At 42.0% G+C, this 18,580-nt stretch overlaps 1 protein-coding gene across 3 annotated transcripts in view; it reads right to left on the bottom strand.

Moving 5' to 3' along the window:
- LOC137334572 (host cell factor 1-like) overlaps positions 1-18,580 on the bottom strand; it is a 67,773-nt gene that overhangs the window by 6,252 nt on the left and 42,941 nt on the right. For all 3 annotated transcript variants that reach the window (XM_067999344.1, XM_067999345.1, XM_067999346.1), the window contains exons 13-22: positions 14,139-14,275; positions 13,078-13,228; positions 11,056-11,279; positions 9,753-10,002; positions 6,543-6,703; positions 3,891-4,284; positions 2,862-3,140; positions 2,010-2,095; positions 1,520-1,657; positions 23-208 (exon numbers count right to left, since the gene is read on the bottom strand). In XM_067999344.1, coding sequence (XP_067855445.1) covers positions 23-208; positions 1,520-1,657; positions 2,010-2,095; positions 2,862-3,140; positions 3,891-4,284; positions 6,543-6,703; positions 9,753-10,002; positions 11,056-11,279; positions 13,078-13,228; positions 14,139-14,275 — 2,006 coding nt within the window. The remainder of the gene's footprint in view (positions 1-22; positions 209-1,519; positions 1,658-2,009; positions 2,096-2,861; positions 3,141-3,890; positions 4,285-6,542; positions 6,704-9,752; positions 10,003-11,055; positions 11,280-13,077; positions 13,229-14,138; positions 14,276-18,580) is intronic.

Below are 18,580 nucleotides of genomic sequence, written 5' to 3'. Positions count from 1 at the left end.
AGCTCCCGATCCCCCTTTGTACCTTGGTAATTTTGATCGCAGATGGAGCTCCAGGAAATCCAGGGAGACAAGTTTTGAACGCACATATCTCGCTGAAAGGACCTCTTCCACATGCATTAATTCCAGCAACCCTAAATTTATATGCGGTGCCTGGGAGCAGTTCTTGTTTTTTCAGCATGCTGTAGTCTGGGATGTTAGCACTTGCATCCTAAAACAAATAGACAAAGCAAATACAGATTTAAATTTTGGTGCACAGCTTTGTAATTTTGTCGTTTTTGTATGTTCGTGCCACAAATCATCAGTTAGAATCCATCCACTGATTTATGTCAAATTCTGTTTTTGTAATGTAATTTAGTTATACTAAGAACTTGGTTGAAACATCCATTTTTGAGCTTAAGTTGTCAGCTGTGGTTCAGTGGGTAGCACTCTAGCCTCTAAGTCAGGTGGTCTTGGGTCCAAGCCCCACTCCAGAGACTCGAGCACATAATCTAGGCTGGCATTTCAGTGCAGTACCAAGGCAGTGCTGCACTGTCGGCAGTGCCTTCTTTTGGATGAGATGTTAAACGGAGGCCTGCCTTCTCAGGTGAACATGAAAGATCCCACAGCACTATGCGAAGAAGAGCAGGGGAGTTATTCTGGTGTTCTGGTCAACATTTACTCGTCAACTAACACCTAAAACAGATTATCTGGTCATTTATTTCATTGGTATTTGTGGGACCTTACTGTGCACAAATTGGCTGCCCTGTTTCCTAAATTACAACAATTACTATTTCCATCTACAGTTCTAGAACTAGTGCCATTAATGGATCAAAAACAAGCTGTGATAAGAATGATAGATTAAATAAGATACAAAAGAGAAAAGGAAGCAATAAAAGGAAGGGATAAAAGCTACAAACGTAAGCCAGATTATAGATTTTTTTTAATTTTTGACACCATTCTGTGAGGCACTTGCTGATACATGTTTTCATATTATTAGAATGACTTACCCATCCAAAACCATATGTTCTTAATAACTTAATGCGCAAAAGGCGGGTGTTAATACTATTCAACATTATTCACATTTATAGTGTTACATGGAACATAAACAGCAGGTAAAAAAAACTTAATCCAGTTTAATAAAGGTAATCCATACTGATCGATAGCAGATTCAAAAAACTTTTTTTTTAAAAATTGTTTTTAATTTGTTCCTGGCTGCGCTGCCTGTTCACAAATACTTAAGTCAACGCCAGGAATCAGTGTCAGGTGTTACCTTACCTACATGGCCTACACCTCTGGTTTAAGAAAAATGCTGGAAAAGCGAGAGAGGCAGGGGGAGGGAGGAAGAATGGAAAGCATGCAGAACAGAGAACTCCAAAATGTTTCCATTTAAACGCTCTAACTGGTATAAAACTTGCTTGGAAAGGAGGACCAAGGCCATTACAAAGTACTGAAGGCAAATCATGCAACCTGCAAAGCATGATCACAAAAGTAAGGTGAAGCATGGGGCAGCTTTCACATTATCCATTTGAATTTCACTCACCTCTCCGTGGCTGCCCTCTGGTGGCAAGTGATAATGAGTTACCACAGAGCTGGTTCCTTTGATGATTCCTACATCATACCATGGATTGCCTTCTTTCTTTGGCGTTACCTTGTATTGTGTATAAGAATTTTCTTGTTTCTGAAAAAACAGGAACCTTGTTCAGGTTTTGTATCTGCTTCAATGCAAAAAGCATTACTGAAAAACCAAACAGCTGCGCAGAAAGGAAGAAAAACAGCTATGGCCGATCACTTTATTTACGTTTACGAGCACAGAGCATCAATCCAAAGACTAGCTGCGTGAGATTACAAAGGACTTCCTCATGGCTCCGTTTTAGCTTGTCCGCAAACAAAATTAGATGACACCTGCTGTGACTGTATCATATTATTACTTCACATTTAAATATTGAGGCAGAATATGTAGATTCAGTCCATCGGGTGACCTAATAAATCAGTAGAACTGTAGTTGAGGTGGTAATAGTAACTCTATTTACCCCATTTGCTAGTGGATTACTATTAGAGACTTCATTTGGTGATACAGCTGCCGTGGTGGAAGATGATGGAAGTGAACTGGCAGGACCTAGAAATAGAAGACCTACAAATTTATTTTCTGTATGCTTGATGTGAATATTTTCAATCTTATCAACATATGTTTAATTATTAGTTTATTGACAGCACATACAAACATTTAAAGAGGTGCATCCATTAATATTAGCAGTACACATTGGCCTTTAGACCAGCATTTTTCATATGTACGACCCTGCCTGCTCAACTCTTTACACAAAATTATTTTGTTAAATCATATGTAATTTAGTAATTTATGTAACATAATAAACAAGAAACCAAAATAAAAGCATCGTAACACAACTTTGCGTATAAATGCATCTCATTAATTTTACATTCAAATAGTAGTCAGATTTCAGGCAAAGTTAAAGCATTCAACACAGTGACGCCAGGATGTGCAAGAGCACCTCTAGTAGGTAGTCTCATATTGCCTTGGTTTCACATCGGATGTAGTATAACTCCAATCACGTTTTAAAACTATCTAGCCCGTTCATTCAGATACGTCACAATTTTATGAACTTACTTTTGAATTATTTTTGCTACGAGCATGATCCTCCCACCTGTGCACTCCTAACACTGGAAATTAACTGTTTGCACATATTCACAGGACTCTATCTTCATTGGATTGACTGTGATGCACAGCTTCCAGTGCAATCCTGGTTTAACAGCTGCACCTCACACTCTATGCTGCTGTACAGCCGCATATTTATAATTACAAAAACTGCAGAGGATACATGAATAGAATATGCGTGTAAAAATGCTTTCTAGCCAATTGAACATACTTGACGTGGTAGGTTGGTGAGCGTCCACTGTACTAGTGACCTGGCCTTGCTGACTGCTTTGCACGCTTGTATCATTAGGACTCAGCATTACTGCCTGAGGAGGAGCACTCGGTGTGCTCGGTGGCACTGGAGGCTGCAACGGATCCTTTTGTTGCTCTGGTTGCTCTGGGGTTGGAGTCACAAGCTTCTGGCAATGTTGCAAACGCTGAGAAGAGTCTACATTAGGCACACCTGGTTCTGAAGCGACATCTTCCGACGGAGGCTTTACGGTATTGCAGTCTAAAATATTAAAACAAGTACTTCTGAAATATTAAGATTAGTCATTCTGAAATGTTATATCAAAAAAGATTGTGTGTAACTGACTTTAACATAATAAATTTCCTTAAAGTAAACAGAAAAAAGTTTTATAAATCCAGAGGCAGTACTGTAATATAAACAAAGTATAAATAATGCAGTTTTAAAAAACCTGAAATTAACACATTTCTCAGCAAGATACTGAATGCAAACTTATCCAGGAGGTTAGGTTATTTTTAAAAACAGATGTAGAAAGGTTTAATGGTTTCAATAATCAACAGAATATTAGATAACCAAAATATAAATTGATACAGCTCTAATTACCCAAGTATACATTCCTCAGATGTAAAACAGGTCATGGCCATTAATTAATTTAATATAATAAAATCTAAGAGTAGTATTGTATCCAAAGCTGCACATCTCATATTTGTGCTGCACACTCTTACTCAAAAGTTTTGTTTTAAATAGTAGGTTAAAGCAACATCTTTAAGTTCGATTGTACTAATATGCAGAATTAACCCAAGAACAAAAAGGTTATGCTTGTCCTCTACCTACTGACGCTCTCTGTATAAAATGGATTTCTAACTTTTTCAGACAGCAACTAATGTGTTGCGCTGTTGTCAAAATACGTTCTTTTCACTGATAAAAATACTGCTACCATTCTCCTTTTGGACAGAGTGTCTGCCTCTTCCTGAACCACATTTAAAATAGTTATTTTCCAAAAATGGTGCTTACCTGTAGCTTTTGGCAATAAAGATACTGGAACATCTCCAGCGGTCGTTTTGTGTTGGACACTGTCTGCTGGTTTTGTTTCAGTAAGAAAGGGCTCAGTTGCAGTGACATGGGGGTGCTGCTGCTCTGGGTTTTGACTCAACTGTTCCTGTGCTTCACCACTTTCCGCTTTCTCCTGCGGGTCCTGGAAGGCCTCCGACTGATCAGGTTGCTGACCTTCAGTTGGCTGTGGCATTGCTGCATTTTCAAAGTTCTTTAATGTCTGTTCAGATGAAGGTTGAAGCTCAGAACTCCCTGGATTTTGGCCAGTCTCTGGAGCAGGTGCCAACTGTGACGTACTTGAATCTGACAAAGATGTAGTACTACATGAAGGAACGTCTGATGTCGTCGAGATCGCCTGGTCATTGGAAAGTGAAGTGAAAAGTTAGACTATAAGTACATAACCTCGTATGAATCCAAAGCTCAAATATAAAATATACTACACCAGTTTCAGTCTTTCAGATGTAGCAAATACAGAACACTCCTGATAATTCCAGGTCATTTTTGTGTTAATGAACCGAATTATCCAACAAATTTTAAATATGCAGAGTGAATAATACAGCTAAATAGGAATTTAGGGCTAAAAATTTGAATGACCAGATAATTTGAAATAAGCAAGCTTGAATTAAACATAAACTGTAGACTAGATACGTCCACGAGGGGAAACGTTTCAAGTTTTGTGGGTGAGAAAGAGAAGATTTAAGTTCTAGTATGTTGTATCAGTTTCTGCATCACTGCTAAAATGTCCAAAAACAGCTTATAACACATCAGGGGCAGTGATTAACATTCATACAAGGGGTATGTGGATCACATCATATTGGTCTGGAGGCAAGAACAAGCTTATTTTGAATGGGCTACTACCTCCAATAAAATTCACCTGACGAAGGGGATAATCTCCGAAAGCTTGTGATTTTAAAATAAATTTGTTGGACTATAACCTGGTGTTGTAAGATTCCTTACATTTGTCCACCCCAGTCCATCACCGGCATCTCCACATCATCCAATAAAATAGCACACAGAGGAATGTTACACAAATATGTTAAGCATTTGCTCGGTTATATCATCAACAGTAATTTCTAGTTATAGTTCAGAGTAAAAATGGATGTTAAAGCTACAACACCCAAACAACATCTCTATTTAATTCTTATCTTGGAACAGGCTAATTGCAGAAACATGTTTCATTGGACCAGCCGAAGAGGGGCCCACAGGATTTATTTCTGTGGGGCTGGGAGCAGGCGTGCTCTTCCTGGCTCCACAAAACCAGCCTGGACCACTGCTGCTGCTCCACCTCCCCCCACTGGACTTAACTCCTTCCAGCATGGCTGCCCGATACCATGGAGATCCAGAGCCAATGGGCTGCCCCCGGGCGCTTGATTACTGATCGCAAACCACCGGCCTGACGCTAATAAGGTCTGACTCTCAAAAAGGACCGGGGCTACCATAGGTACTATCAGGTAGCCACCCGATAGTTAAAATCTACCCCCAGGAGTGGGAGCCCTGGGTGATTTTCTCCTGCCTAAATAACTCGCCTATATCTCCCATCAGAAGTGCTGTGCTACTTGGTTTACTTCCTTACGGTTCAAAACACTGGCGTGAATTTTTTTTTTTTAATTCATTGTTGGGATATGGACGTCACTGGAAAGGTCGGCATTTATTGTCCATCCCTAGTTTCCCTTGACACGGTGGTGGTGGGTCTTCTTGAACCGCTGCAGTCCATGTGGTGAAGGTACTCCTATAATGCTGTTAGCTGGCAAATTTCAGGATTTTGACTCAGAAGCGATATATGCCCAAGTCAGGATGGTGTGTGACTTGGAGGGGAACTTGGAGGTAGTGGTGTTGCCATACACTTTGTCCTTCTAGGTGGTGGAGGTTGCGGGTTTGCGAAGTGCTGCCATCAAAGCCTTGGTGATTTGCTGCAGTGCATCCTGTAGATAGTACACACTACAGCCACAGTACACTGGTGGTGGAGGGATTGGATGTTTAAGCTGGTAGATGGGGTGCTGATCAAGCGGATTGCTTTGTCATGGATATTGTCGAGATTCTTGAGTGTTGTTGCAGCTTCACCCGTCGCAGCAAGTGGAGAGCATTCCATCACACTCCTGACTTGTGCCTTGTAGGTGGTGGAGAAGCTTTGAGGAGTAAGGAGGTGAGCCACTCGCCGCAGAATACCCAGCCTCGAACCTGCTCTAGTAGCCACGGCATTTATGTGGCTGGTCTAGTTAAGTATCTGGTTAATGATGACCCCCATGACGTCGATGGTGGGGGATTTGGCGATGGTAATGCCACTGAATGTCACGGGGAGGTGGTTAGACTCTCTCTTGTTGGAGATGGTCATTGCCTGGCATTTGTGTAGCATGAATGTTACTTGCCACTTATCAGTCCAAGCCTGGATATTGCTCAGGTCTTGCTGCATGCGGGATAATTGTAAAAGGTTCCTCTCCCAGCACAGAGCCTTGCTGGATGGGTGGGTAAATCAGAAATTGGGCTACAACACTAAGGCAGATTTGTGCACCCTCCCCAAATATCCTCTTACATGTTGAAGATAAGAAAACTAGTTAAAGGCACAAGGCTTACTGCTGCACCAGTCAAAACAGAATAATTTTCTTCGTTTCTTACCTGCAACGAAGGGCCGGGAGTTGGTGTAGATTGTGTAACAGTGGTCACTGCTCCAGTGCATGCTGCTGAGACAGTGGTCGCTGTATTGGTTGTTCCAGCAGTCGCTGTTTCTCCGTGTACGCTTTCTGGGATACCATTGTTACTTGAGTCTGGTGGCTGAACTGTGACAAATAAATCCGAATAGGTAAGACAAATACACTGTATGGTGCTGGAAGAAGAATGCCAGGTTGGCATCATAGAATTTTGCTTGCTTATTTTCATTGATCACAGTGATATTTTATACTTGTGGTTAATCACCTCTTTGAAGAGACCAAATAAGTTGGGAGAGCCCATGTTAAATTTTATATCTTTTTGTGCTCACAAGGTCGCTGTGGAATTGAACTTTTTTTCTCCATATTGGGAGTAAACCTCCCTCTACTTTGTCCCAACTACTTTCTTCTAAGATTGCCCCCCATTTTACTTCTTCCCACTCCAACTGTGCCCGAATGCAACACCAAAAGATATCCTTATACAGTTCTTAATGAAAATGCAGACAAGATGATCTATGAATTAAGTTGCACAACTGATGAAAGAAAATGGAATCAGTGGTTGTACTTAAATATATCACTATAACAATCTTTCACCTTGAATCATGACATTTTTCAGTGTCATATTTAAGATGACATTTTCTGTGACTGTGATCATTGTGCATTATCCCTTTTCAACCTCCTCTACCTCTGCAGCCTTTGACACGGTCAACCACACCATCCCCCTCCAAAGTCTCTCCTCCAGCATCTAGCTCAGAGGGACTGCCATCGCTAGGCTCTGTTCATACCTATTATAGTCAGAGCATCTCCAGCAATAGTTTCTCTTGGCTCCCTTTCACCATTACCTCTGGAGTCCCGCGAGGATTTATCCATGACCCCCTTCTCTTCCTCGTTTACATGCTGCCTCTTGGCAACATCATCCACAGACATGGCGTCAGCTTCCGCACGTACGCTGATAACGCCCAGCAATACCTCTCTCGACCCATCCACTGCTTCTGTGTCGTCGGACTGTTTATCAAACATTTAGTCCTGGATGAGCTGAAATTTCCTCCAGTTAAACACTGGTAAGACCGAAGCCACCATCTTTGACCTCTGCCACAAACTCCATAACCTCACCAGCGACTCCGTCCCCCTCCCTTGCCACTGTCTCAAACTGAACCAGAATGTTTGTAAATTCAGTGCCCTAATAAACCCTGAGCTGAGTTTCCGACATCATGTCCTCTCCATCACAAAGACTGCGTACTTTCATCTCCATAATATCGCCTGCCGCCTACCTCAGCCCATCTTGCTGCTGAAACCTTGATCCATGCCTTCGTCAGCTCCAGACTCGACTACTTCAATGCCTTCCTGGCCTGCATTCCATCCTCCACCCTCTATAAACTTCAGCTCATTCAAAACTCCGCTGCCCGTATTCTATTCTGCTCCAAGTCCCCGTTGCTTATCACCCCTGTCCTCGCTAATCTAAATTGGCTCCCAGTCCCCCAGTGCCTCAAATTTAAAATTCTCATCCTCATGTTTAAATCCCTTCATGGCCTTACCCCTCCCTATCTCTTTAACCTTCACCAGACCTACATTACCTTGAGAACTTTCTGCTCCTCTGACTGTGGCCTCTTGTGCATTCCCCCCTCCTTTCACCCCACCAATGGCAACCATGCTTTAAGCTGCCTTAGCCCCATGCTCTGGAATTCCCTACCTGAAACCTCTATGCCTCTCCAATTCCCTCTTCTCCTTAAAACCCAACTCTTTGACCAAGCTTTAGGACACTACTAATATTTCCTTCTTTGGCTCAGCATATATTTTTTTGATTATACTCCCGTGAAGCTCACTGGAATGTCTTTCTATAGTAAAAGTGCTATATAATTGTAAGTTGTTAATGTTGTTGTTTAAATATCTCCCATGACATTGCACTCAGTAAGTGGGATGATAACATGCATTATAAGGACAGAAATGGATTGCACAATGTAATATTCTTCTGTTAAGAACTGTGTCCCATTAAGGATACGAAGTCTATTGTTGTTAAGTAAACACAGGCTCAGGTTAATCAGAGTTGAACTGTTGTTTGGTCAGAGAAGGTGGAGATAGGAAAATGCTTCCAAGTTTCAAGCACCTAACATTAAGTGAGAGTTTTTTTAAAATTGTTTTCTATCTGTAATAGTGTGTCATCTAGCACGCAACGGCCCCGATATTTACGGTGAGGTGGGGAGGACACGGATGTTTGTGGGGGGTGGGGGAACCCGGAAAGGCAGGGAACGTGGAGGTCATGCCGAATTTAACGGCAGGACCTCATTATTATTTTTTTTAAAACTCTGCTTCTCGCCCAGCAGCAGGCCAGATTGGCAGGCTGATCGGCAGGAAAGCCAACGGCAAACGGGAAAGATCGGGGGTTAGTGGGAGGGTTCGGACCGACAATCAGGAGGGAGGACCGGGAAAGATCGGGGCAAAAGGGGGGGTTGGACCAGCAATTGGAAGGGAGGGGGGGATTGGGAAAGATTGCGGGGCAGAAAGGTGGGGAGGGTTGTCGGACCAGAGAGAGAGATTGCGGATTTAGAGGAGAGGGCTCAGCCGATCGTGGCACAAGATTTGCTTGAGGGGGCCAGGGGGAGCAGTCCTGCTCCTCCTGGCTCACAAGCAGTGCTATAATAAGCATTTACCAGCTTGATCCGGCTGTTCCCGCCTCCCTTTAGCTGTCGGGTTTCCTGAGCCCTGGGAAACCCGGCTAGCCGGAGTTAAATTTAAAATCAGCCTCCGAAGTGTACTGTGGGAGCCTGATTTAAATATTATAATGAGGTGTCCAGCCTCTCAAGAGCGAGACGACGACACGCCACAAAACCTGTCCCCGTAAAAATGGCTGCCACCTGTTGTAGAGTGGTGGTTAAAAGTTCCCCCATCATTTCTATTAGCGATAAGGGTGAACTATACAGTCATCCCTCCAGAGTAGCTTTAATCAAACAATAGTTTAAAAAAATTATTTATTGTTGCTCTAGTACACCTCTGAACAGTTGAAGTAGTCGGGTTCCAAGTGGACAGAAAATGAGCGCTGGTTGTCTGTCAGGCCATCCTTGGTTGTAATGATAATCCAGGCAGAAGCACAAATATTAGTAATTCTACTTCAACATTAATTAAGAATTATTACTCCCCTTAAATGGGGTGACCAATTTCAAACACTGTTGCTTAATCTACTCACTTTGATTCAGAGATATGTTTGCTGTACTGGAGGTAGCTGTATTCGTAGTATTTGTCTCTGTAGTTTCATGGGCTGGCTCTTCTGCTGCTGCTTGATGTATCTGTTGATCTGAAGTCTGCGCACTATTCTCTGAAACAGCTACTGTAGTTGTGGGTTGTTCTACAGCCACTGGCACCTGAATTTCACTGGCGTGCGCAACCAAGTCAGTTATTCGAGAGGGCACTGCTTCCCCTGACATCACAAACATGGGCTGTCAAAACACAAAATACACGCAGCAAGAAAGTATTAACCTATGACTACATTAATGGACTTGCAACATTCAGGAATAACTCTTCAATGTAGCGGACCATAATAATTTATAATCGACAAAGAACTTCCAATGTAAACTTCTGTGCTTTTGCACTTCAGATTCATAATTTTGGTGAATATTTGTTTTCATCAAAATGAGGAGTGTTAGTGCTGGGGAACATTCTGACAATCAACGTCAATGTCAACATTAGCTACACCCAGAGCAGTAACACAAATTACCTATACAGCAATTTTCACATAACAAAACATCCCCATGTGATTTGTAAAAGGACATCAAGCAGAAAGTAGGAGAGAAATTAGGGGAGGCACAGCCAAAGAGATACAATTTCAAAAAGTTTTTGAAGATGATGGAGGAACTGAAGCAAGGAGGTTTAGGAAGAAAATTCCAGAGTACAGGGGATGTGACGGCCAAAGGCTTTGCCTCAAATGTGGGGCGGGGGCACGGCAGAGCACAATTGGAGGAGCAGTGTGTGTTGGTTGGAGAAGATTGTAGACATCATGGAGGAATTTGAAGATGAGGAAAAGGATTTTGAATCAATGCGCTGGGTTAAGGGGAACCAGTGGAAGTTGCCACATCAACTTGCATTTATATTGTACCTTTAACATAGAAAAAACATCCCAAGGTATTGCAAAAAATGAATAGAAGGAGATATTAGAAGGGGTGATCAAAAGCTTGGCTTTTAAGGAAGATCTTAAAGAAGGAAAAGGGTGGAGAAGCAGAGAGGTTTAAGGAGGGATTCCGGAGCGTGGCACTTAGGCGGCTGAATGCATGGCCGCCAAAGGTGCTGCAAAAGGAGGTGAGGGAGTTGCACAAGAGGCCAGAGTTAGAGGAATGAACAGTTCGGGGGATGCACGGCTGGAGAAGGTTATAGAGATCGGAAAGGGTTGGCCATGAAGGGAAGTAAACACGAGGATGAGATTCTGGTGCATCTTAAACTTCATTTAATTACCAAAAACCCATCCAGACAAACAATCCATAAGATAAACCAATTACCTCTGTGTTAATTATAGAGGGTGTTGACACAATTCCTGTTGTAGCATTTAATGTTGTTGGTGCGACAGCCAAAGGATCAATAGTTGTGCTAAGCCCTTGTGGGGCCAGTGTTGTTACTCTAGCCAGAGCAGTGACTGGTGTTGTGAAGTTTGATGTTGCAAGACTAGTTGCTCCAGCATGAGTTGTAGTCACCGTAGCAGTCACAGTACCCAATGTGGTAACACCTGCATAGTAATGCATTACCAAGGATAAGCTTTCAAGAACTATTGAAGAAACCCCAAAGCAGTACACAACCCATGACACGAGTCTGGAATTCAGTTACAGTAACCCATGTGCCAACACGGAAGTGGCATGAACAGAATACAATATATTTCCTCCTTCATATTTTAGCATAGCTTTTGTTCTAAACAAAAAAGGGGGAAAAGCTGTGCATAAAACAAAAATCCAGGCTGCAAACAGAATGCAGCGGAAGTATAGGCCCACCAATGTTAAATATTAGTATTGAGTTCAATAGCAACAATCATCTGCATTCGAGTAGATCATCAACAATTGGGCAACCAGGCAACTTTTTATTTTTTTTGGGGGGGGGGGGGGGGCGGTGGGGAAGAAAGAGGTCACATGAGTGTGGTTGGACCTCTTGACTGACACTGCAAGTAGTTTTTCCCTGTCCTGTTACCAGAATGTCTGCCTCTGTTCCCCATCCTAGCCCAGCCCTATTGAGACCTGCATGATTATCCAAAAGAGAGAAAGTGAAGAATTTTCCAACTTTCCCACCAGCTATTTGCAACTCCAACGTTTAAGCACAGTGAAGTTCAGTCCCACTATAATTACATAGAATTTTACAGCACAGAATCAGGCCATTCAACCCACCAGGTCTAAGCCGGTGTTTATACTCTGCACAAGCCTCCTCCCACCTTACTTCATCTCATCCTATCAACATACAAGTATGGAACTGGGAGCACTTCAGAATGACAAAAGGCATTTTGGAAGACTGGGTGATTAATGAGCTACCTCACCAACCCTGTGGTATCTCACACATCCTTTTGGAAGCTGATTTCAAAAACTTACAAACAAGGGACTGTTGCCTATTTTAGCCCAACAACTATAAAGTGGGGTTTAAAGTATCAGGTAGAGCATTCTCTAAGTATCTATCTGTATCTATCTATCAATCAATCTTCTATTCTGAAAGTGCCTATAATCACTTCTTGCCTCCGTGTCATCCAACAACCACTCTCAAGGTTTACTGTTGGGAAGTTACACTTGACAAACTGATTTCATTTTTGACCCATTTTCCAGCCATGTAAAAAGATCGACTACTATATTGAAAAAGCTTGGAAGAGCCAACACAAAAAACTGAAAGACCATTATGCAACACTATTGTAAAACCCTGTCTCACCACAATCTCCCTACTCCACTGAGTTCCTGCTCTCATCCGCACTTCAGAAAGTAGATAGCAGGCAAAGACCATTGTCACATCGCAGGCATAGGTGTGCCAATTAGCTAGCTCAGCGGCATTGGTTGAAGCCTAGCTGAGGTTGCCTGCCCTCTCAACCATCATGCCTTTTGAGACGTGGGTGACTGGAGAAAAAACATACAGAATTTGTAATTCAAAAGACAACAACTGTCTGGGATAAGAATCTGATTATGAAAATTAGAGAGGAATGCTTGGCATGTATGACTTCCAGCCAGCTGCAAATGGGCATGCTCATCTACTGAACTACATCCCAGCCTGCGCCCATCAGTGGAACCCATGAGTCCCAACAAATTGGTATGTGTGGATTGTAACCAGATTCAGGACCATGATCCAGCAAGATATTTGACACAATTTCCCATCAGTCTAACTCTAGACCCTGATCATTATCTGATAGGCTTATCTGCAATCGTCTTATTCCAATTAATTTATGAAGTTATGGCAGATATATATATATACATACATACACACACATATATGTAGCTGACTATAAAACTAAGTGTAATCTGTCTCAACTGTAAAAGAATAAGCACAAATTATAAAAAAAGTACCTGTAGTTCCTTTCACTAGCAAGGTTGTGACTGTAGGTTTACTTGAAGACACAGTGACAGGTGTAACTAGTCTGACTCCACTAACTGATACAGGAGTTCCTCCAACTGTTCGCAGGATGGTACCAGGTGTTCCCGGTGTCTTCAGAACAACCTAGAAAATTGACAATTAAACATAGAAAATAGGAGCAAGAGCAGGCCATTCGGCCCTTCGGGCCTGCTCCGCCATTCAAAATGATCATGGCTGATTGTCGAACTCAGTACCCTGTTCCTGCTTTTCCCCATATCCCTTGATCCCTTTAGCATTAAGAAATATATCTATCTCCTTCTTGAATACATATAATGACTTGGCCTCCACTGCCTTCTGTGGTACAGAATTCCACAGGTTCACCACCCTCTTAGTGAAGAAATTTCTCCTCATCTTGGTTCTAAATGGAATACGCCATATCCTGAGACTGTGACCCCTGGTTCTGGACTCCCCAGCCATCGGGAACATCCTCCCTGCATCTAGTCGGTCTATGACTAGATCAATGGAAATTGGAAGATCAATGGAAAAAATGGAAGAATAATGCTTAATTCTATTGATTAGGGAAATCTGATTATCTGACCAAGTGGGATGACTGGACAGCAATTAGGAGTCAGAACCATGGCCAAATTATTCCCTCCCTAGCCTTAGGATGCTGGAGACAGCTAAAGCAATCCTCAATGCCACCATTATAGAGAATAACAAGCCAAGCACAGACCTGGGATTTGGACCATACTAGTCTGTCTTGATCAGTATCACTCCACATGGTGAATTTATCCACTGTCCTTCCATTCAATAATCTAACGTATTTTTACTTTGGTTAGAACCAATTTCAAACACCGTAGCCCCGATTTGAAGACTCACACTCCCTGCGGCGAACTTAGAATGTAGAATTATCCCAAATGTACTTTCAGATGGAGGCATCTGGAAGAAACAGGGGCCTGAGATAGTCAGAGTGGGGGATGGGGACAGACTATTCTCCATTATCTTTGTTAAAGTACATTAATATTGCTACAAGATTGAATCAAACAGGTACTACCTGCGTCACCCCAGGCTGTCCTGTGGTAAACTTTGGCACAGCTGTAATGATCTTTGCTGGAGTTCCAGTTCCTGATGTGACTACTTTTGTTGTGATGATTGTTATTGGAGATTTCATACCGGGGTTTGCAGACACACCTAGAATAAAATGTATACATCACTTTGTTTATGATGAGTAAATGACATAAGACATTCATTTTTATATGCAGTATTTAATGTTTATATTTACATAATTCCTTTCTTTAGATCATTGCCTGCCTTTTGTTAGCCTTCTTTTCTACTATCGTGTATGTTTATCGGGAAAAACTGAGCACAAATTTTGACTTCCTCATATAACTCTAAAACTTTAACCCGAGAGTAAACACAAAGAGCCACATGCCCAAGAAATTATCAGAAAGGTACATCCTAACAGGTCATAACACAAAGTGAAAAAAGTATGGTGCAGGAATAGCTTGAGTTTAGGCCTTAAGTGAGACTTCAGCCTCAACTCTACCAACAGCTCACCACTAGGTCACTCAATAAATAAGTTTTCATATGTCAAGAATGGAGGATTTAAGATGCAGCTTAAAAATAACGTAAGAAACAATTGATTAATATTGTAGATCGAATCGGGCCAGGACCTACTCCGTTAATGGTAGGGCGTTGGGGAGAGTTATAGAGCAAAGAGATCTAGGAGTACAGGTTCATAGCTCCTTGAAAGTGGAGTCACAGGTGAATAGGGTGGTGAAGAAGGCATTCGGCATGCTTGGTTTCATTGGTCAGAACATTGAATACAGGAGTTGGGATGTCTTGTTGAAGTTGTACAGGACATTAGTAAGGCCACACTTGGAATACTGTGTACAGTTCTGGTCACCCGATTATAGAAAGGATATTATTAAACTAGAAAGAGTGCAGAAAAGATTTACTAGGATGCTACCGGGACTTGATGGTTTGACTTATAGGGAGAGGTTAGATAGACTGGGACTTTTTTCCCTGGAGAGTAGGAGGTTTAGGGGTGATCTTATAGAAGTCTATAAAATAATGAGGGGCATAGATAAGGTCGATAGTCAAAATCTTTTCCCAAAGGTAGGGGAGTCTATAACGAGGGGACATAGATTTAAGGTGAGAGGGGAGAGATACAAAAGGGTCCGGAGGGGAAATTTTTTCACTCAAAGGGTGGTGAGTGTCTGGAACGAGCTGCCAGAGGCAGTAGTAGAGGTGGGTACAATTTTGTCTTTTAAAAAGCATTTGGACAGTTACATGGGTAAGATGGGTATAGAGGGATATGGGCCAAGTGCAGGCAATTGGGACTAGCTTAGTGGTATAAACTGGGCGACATGGACATGTTGGGCCGAAGGGCCTGTTTCCATGTTGTAACTTCTATGATTCTATGAATATTTCCTGAGTTTTCAAATTTCCTTTTGCCAAACTTCTGCCTGGAAAGATTCGGCAAAACTACGGTGTAAGAGCAACGTAGCACCAGTTTTTTCTGAGGATGTTTGCACATAAATGATTTTACATGGGAACATCACTGTGCGTGAATTCCCTCGATTATTTACCCCAATTCTTGGACGTCTGTTAAAATCCTCTGCTGCTCATTTACATAGTTCCGCCCCCATGTGAAAGACCAGCTGATGAGTGTTTCCGGGATTTATGTGACTGATGCACTGGCATAAATCTACACCCAAATATTTAATCGCATCGCGGCCCAAAGTCACCTAATATCGACTTAGGTGAGATTTCTGGAGTTTGATAGTGATTTTCTTCGTGATTTTTTAAAAAATTCTCACTGAGACCTGCACTATACTTAACCAAAGTGCTGTCTTCTCGGTGCACCCAAAATCTTTCGGAGCCCCCATCGACCCCCTCCAGCAGCTATGCCCTTCCCAATGGGCATACCCCTGTTCTCTATAGTGATGGAGGAGAAAGAGGAGCAGCAGAGGCAAAAGACTCTGAGGCACCATGGCAGATGACAACAGTCCACTCGCTATTATCCCTACTGGTGGCACCGATTTGCGCTTGTCTTACGCCGATTTCTACGTTCCGGCATAGGCAAATGGTATCCACAGGAAATTTCGGCATGGAGGTCCTGTCAGCAAAATTGGCGCAGAAGCTGTTGTAAATTTCAGTGTAATTTCTGCATAAAAATGCAAACCAGAAAATTCCAGTCCTTCACTTCATAACAAAAATTGAATAAGGGAACAGTCCAGCAAAAAACAACCACTTGTTCTGCACCTGGTTTGCACTTTCTTTTGGCCTTCTATACTTTAAATGTTCTAACTGGATAATGGAAATAAACCACTTGACAAGATGTAATATATCAAATGAATTTACCATTTTTGAATCAATGGCTTGAAGTGTCTGTAGACTTTTAGAAACACAGCTGCCACCAACCACAAAAAGTTTCAGTGGATGGTGGTTTAGCCGGTTCAGCTATTGCTGTATCACACTGGTAGAAACGACACTCTCAACAGTGAAAAGCCGGCATACAAGTTAGAAAATCTAGATGCGCCGTTTTACACTTCTGCACAAAGTCAAAATTACCCCAGTGAGACTCCATGTCGGGAGCTGAGTCAGTGAAAATTTATCATCAAATTTCACAACAGATCATAGTACTTTTAGTGCACCTTTCATCATTCCCAGAGCAATAGTTCATTCTACAACAGTCTGATATTCATTTTCACATAACTGGTAACGAGAGCTTTTTCCTTGTCTGAAAAGCTAACTTTAGCATAGAGATAACAAACTAATTGATTTTTTTTTATTCGTTCATGGGATGTGGGCGTCGCTGGCAAGGCCAGCATTTATTGCCCATCTCTAATTGCTCTTAAGAAGGTGGTGGTGAGCCGCCTTCTTGAACCGCTGCAATCCGTGTGGTGAAGATTCTACCACAGTGCTGTTAGGAAGGGAATTCCAGGATTTTGACCCAGCGACGATGAAGGAACGGCGATATATTTCCAAGTCGGGATGGTGTGTGATTTGGAGGGGAACGTGCAGGTGGTGTTGTTCCCTTGTGCCTGCTGCCCTTGTCCTTCTAGGTAGTAGAGGTCGTGGGTTTAGGAGATGCAGTCGAAGAAGCCTTGGTGAGTTGTATGCTTATCCCTACATCAACTCTATGCTTAATTTGTTTTTTTATATAACAAAACTCCATTTACAAGGCTTCCCCTCATGGAATTTTAAGAGTGACTATTTCAGTGGAGAAGACAGCCTAGGATAATGGCAGCATGGCGATTCCATGTAGCAATTTGCTTTACAGTATGAAAACTAGACTTGTATATCATTGCCTGTCCACTTAAACACCAATTCCTTCCTGGAACATAAGAAATAGAAGCAGGATGAGGCCATACGGCCCCTCGAGCCTACTCCGCCATTCAATAAGATCATGGCTGATCTTTGGCATCAACTCTACTTTCCCACCCAATCCCCATATCCCTTGATTCCCCTTCAGTCCAGAAATCTATCGATCTGTCTTCAATATACTCAATGACTCAGCATCCACAGCCCGCTGGGGTAGAGAATTCCAAAGATTCACAACCTTCTGAGTGAAGAAATTCCTCCTCATCTCAGTCTTAAATGGCGACCCCTTATCTTTATGATCTAACAGATATTCAGTGGGAAATACCCTGGAAAAGGACTATTTGGAGATAACCAATAAAACAAGAATCACCAATAAAATACTTGGACTGACTGCAGTGCTAAGAATTCCTCTTGCCACACCCTAGCTTGATGATATGCAGCTTTCCTCTATTGTACTCACTCTTACAGGATTTCCATGTGGAAGCCATGCAAATGCAATTTATATTAAAAATGAATTTAAAAAATAAACAAAGCACCATACTGGTATAGGAATGATGCAGAGATAAATAAGGCACTAATGTTCCCCTTTCATCATATGAACAGACGAACTAGATTAGCCATGATCTTGTTGAATGGCGGAGCAGGCTCGAGAAGCCGGATGGCATACTCCTGCTCCTATTTCTTATGTTCTTAACAGTAAAAATTCAAGTGTACAACCCCTTCATCCAGTTTACCCAACTCCATTCACAAAATTCACACGGTTTATATGCAACTAACATGGCCAAACACAGCATGGACTCTACTTTGTGAGATGGGGTTAAAAAGTTTGCAGGCTTATCGCTTGAGAAGCGGGTGAGATTTATGGTATTCAACATATTCCAAAATATTTGCTCAGCGGGATCCTTACAATTAACTCCAGTTAATAATCCTTTTGATACAGTGAAAAATAATTTTCAACTCTTCCCCCCCACCCCAACACTTTACATTGACTGTGTCTTTACTTTGTGTTTCAATATGCTATCTTACAGAAGGCAACAGGCGCAAGAATCATAAATAATTGGACCTTTTATATATCCGAAAAACTAATGCATGTAAGCAGAACTGGTTTAAATAAAAATTTTCATTTAAACAATAAAGAATTCCAGCTGAACAGAGATCGCAACAGAA

This window comes from Heptranchias perlo, chromosome 18 (genome assembly GCF_035084215.1).
Source record: "Heptranchias perlo isolate sHepPer1 chromosome 18, sHepPer1.hap1, whole genome shotgun sequence".
NCBI classification, from domain to species: Eukaryota; Metazoa; Chordata; class Chondrichthyes; order Hexanchiformes; family Hexanchidae; genus Heptranchias; species Heptranchias perlo.
This window is presented reverse-complemented; position numbering and strand designations above follow the sequence as displayed.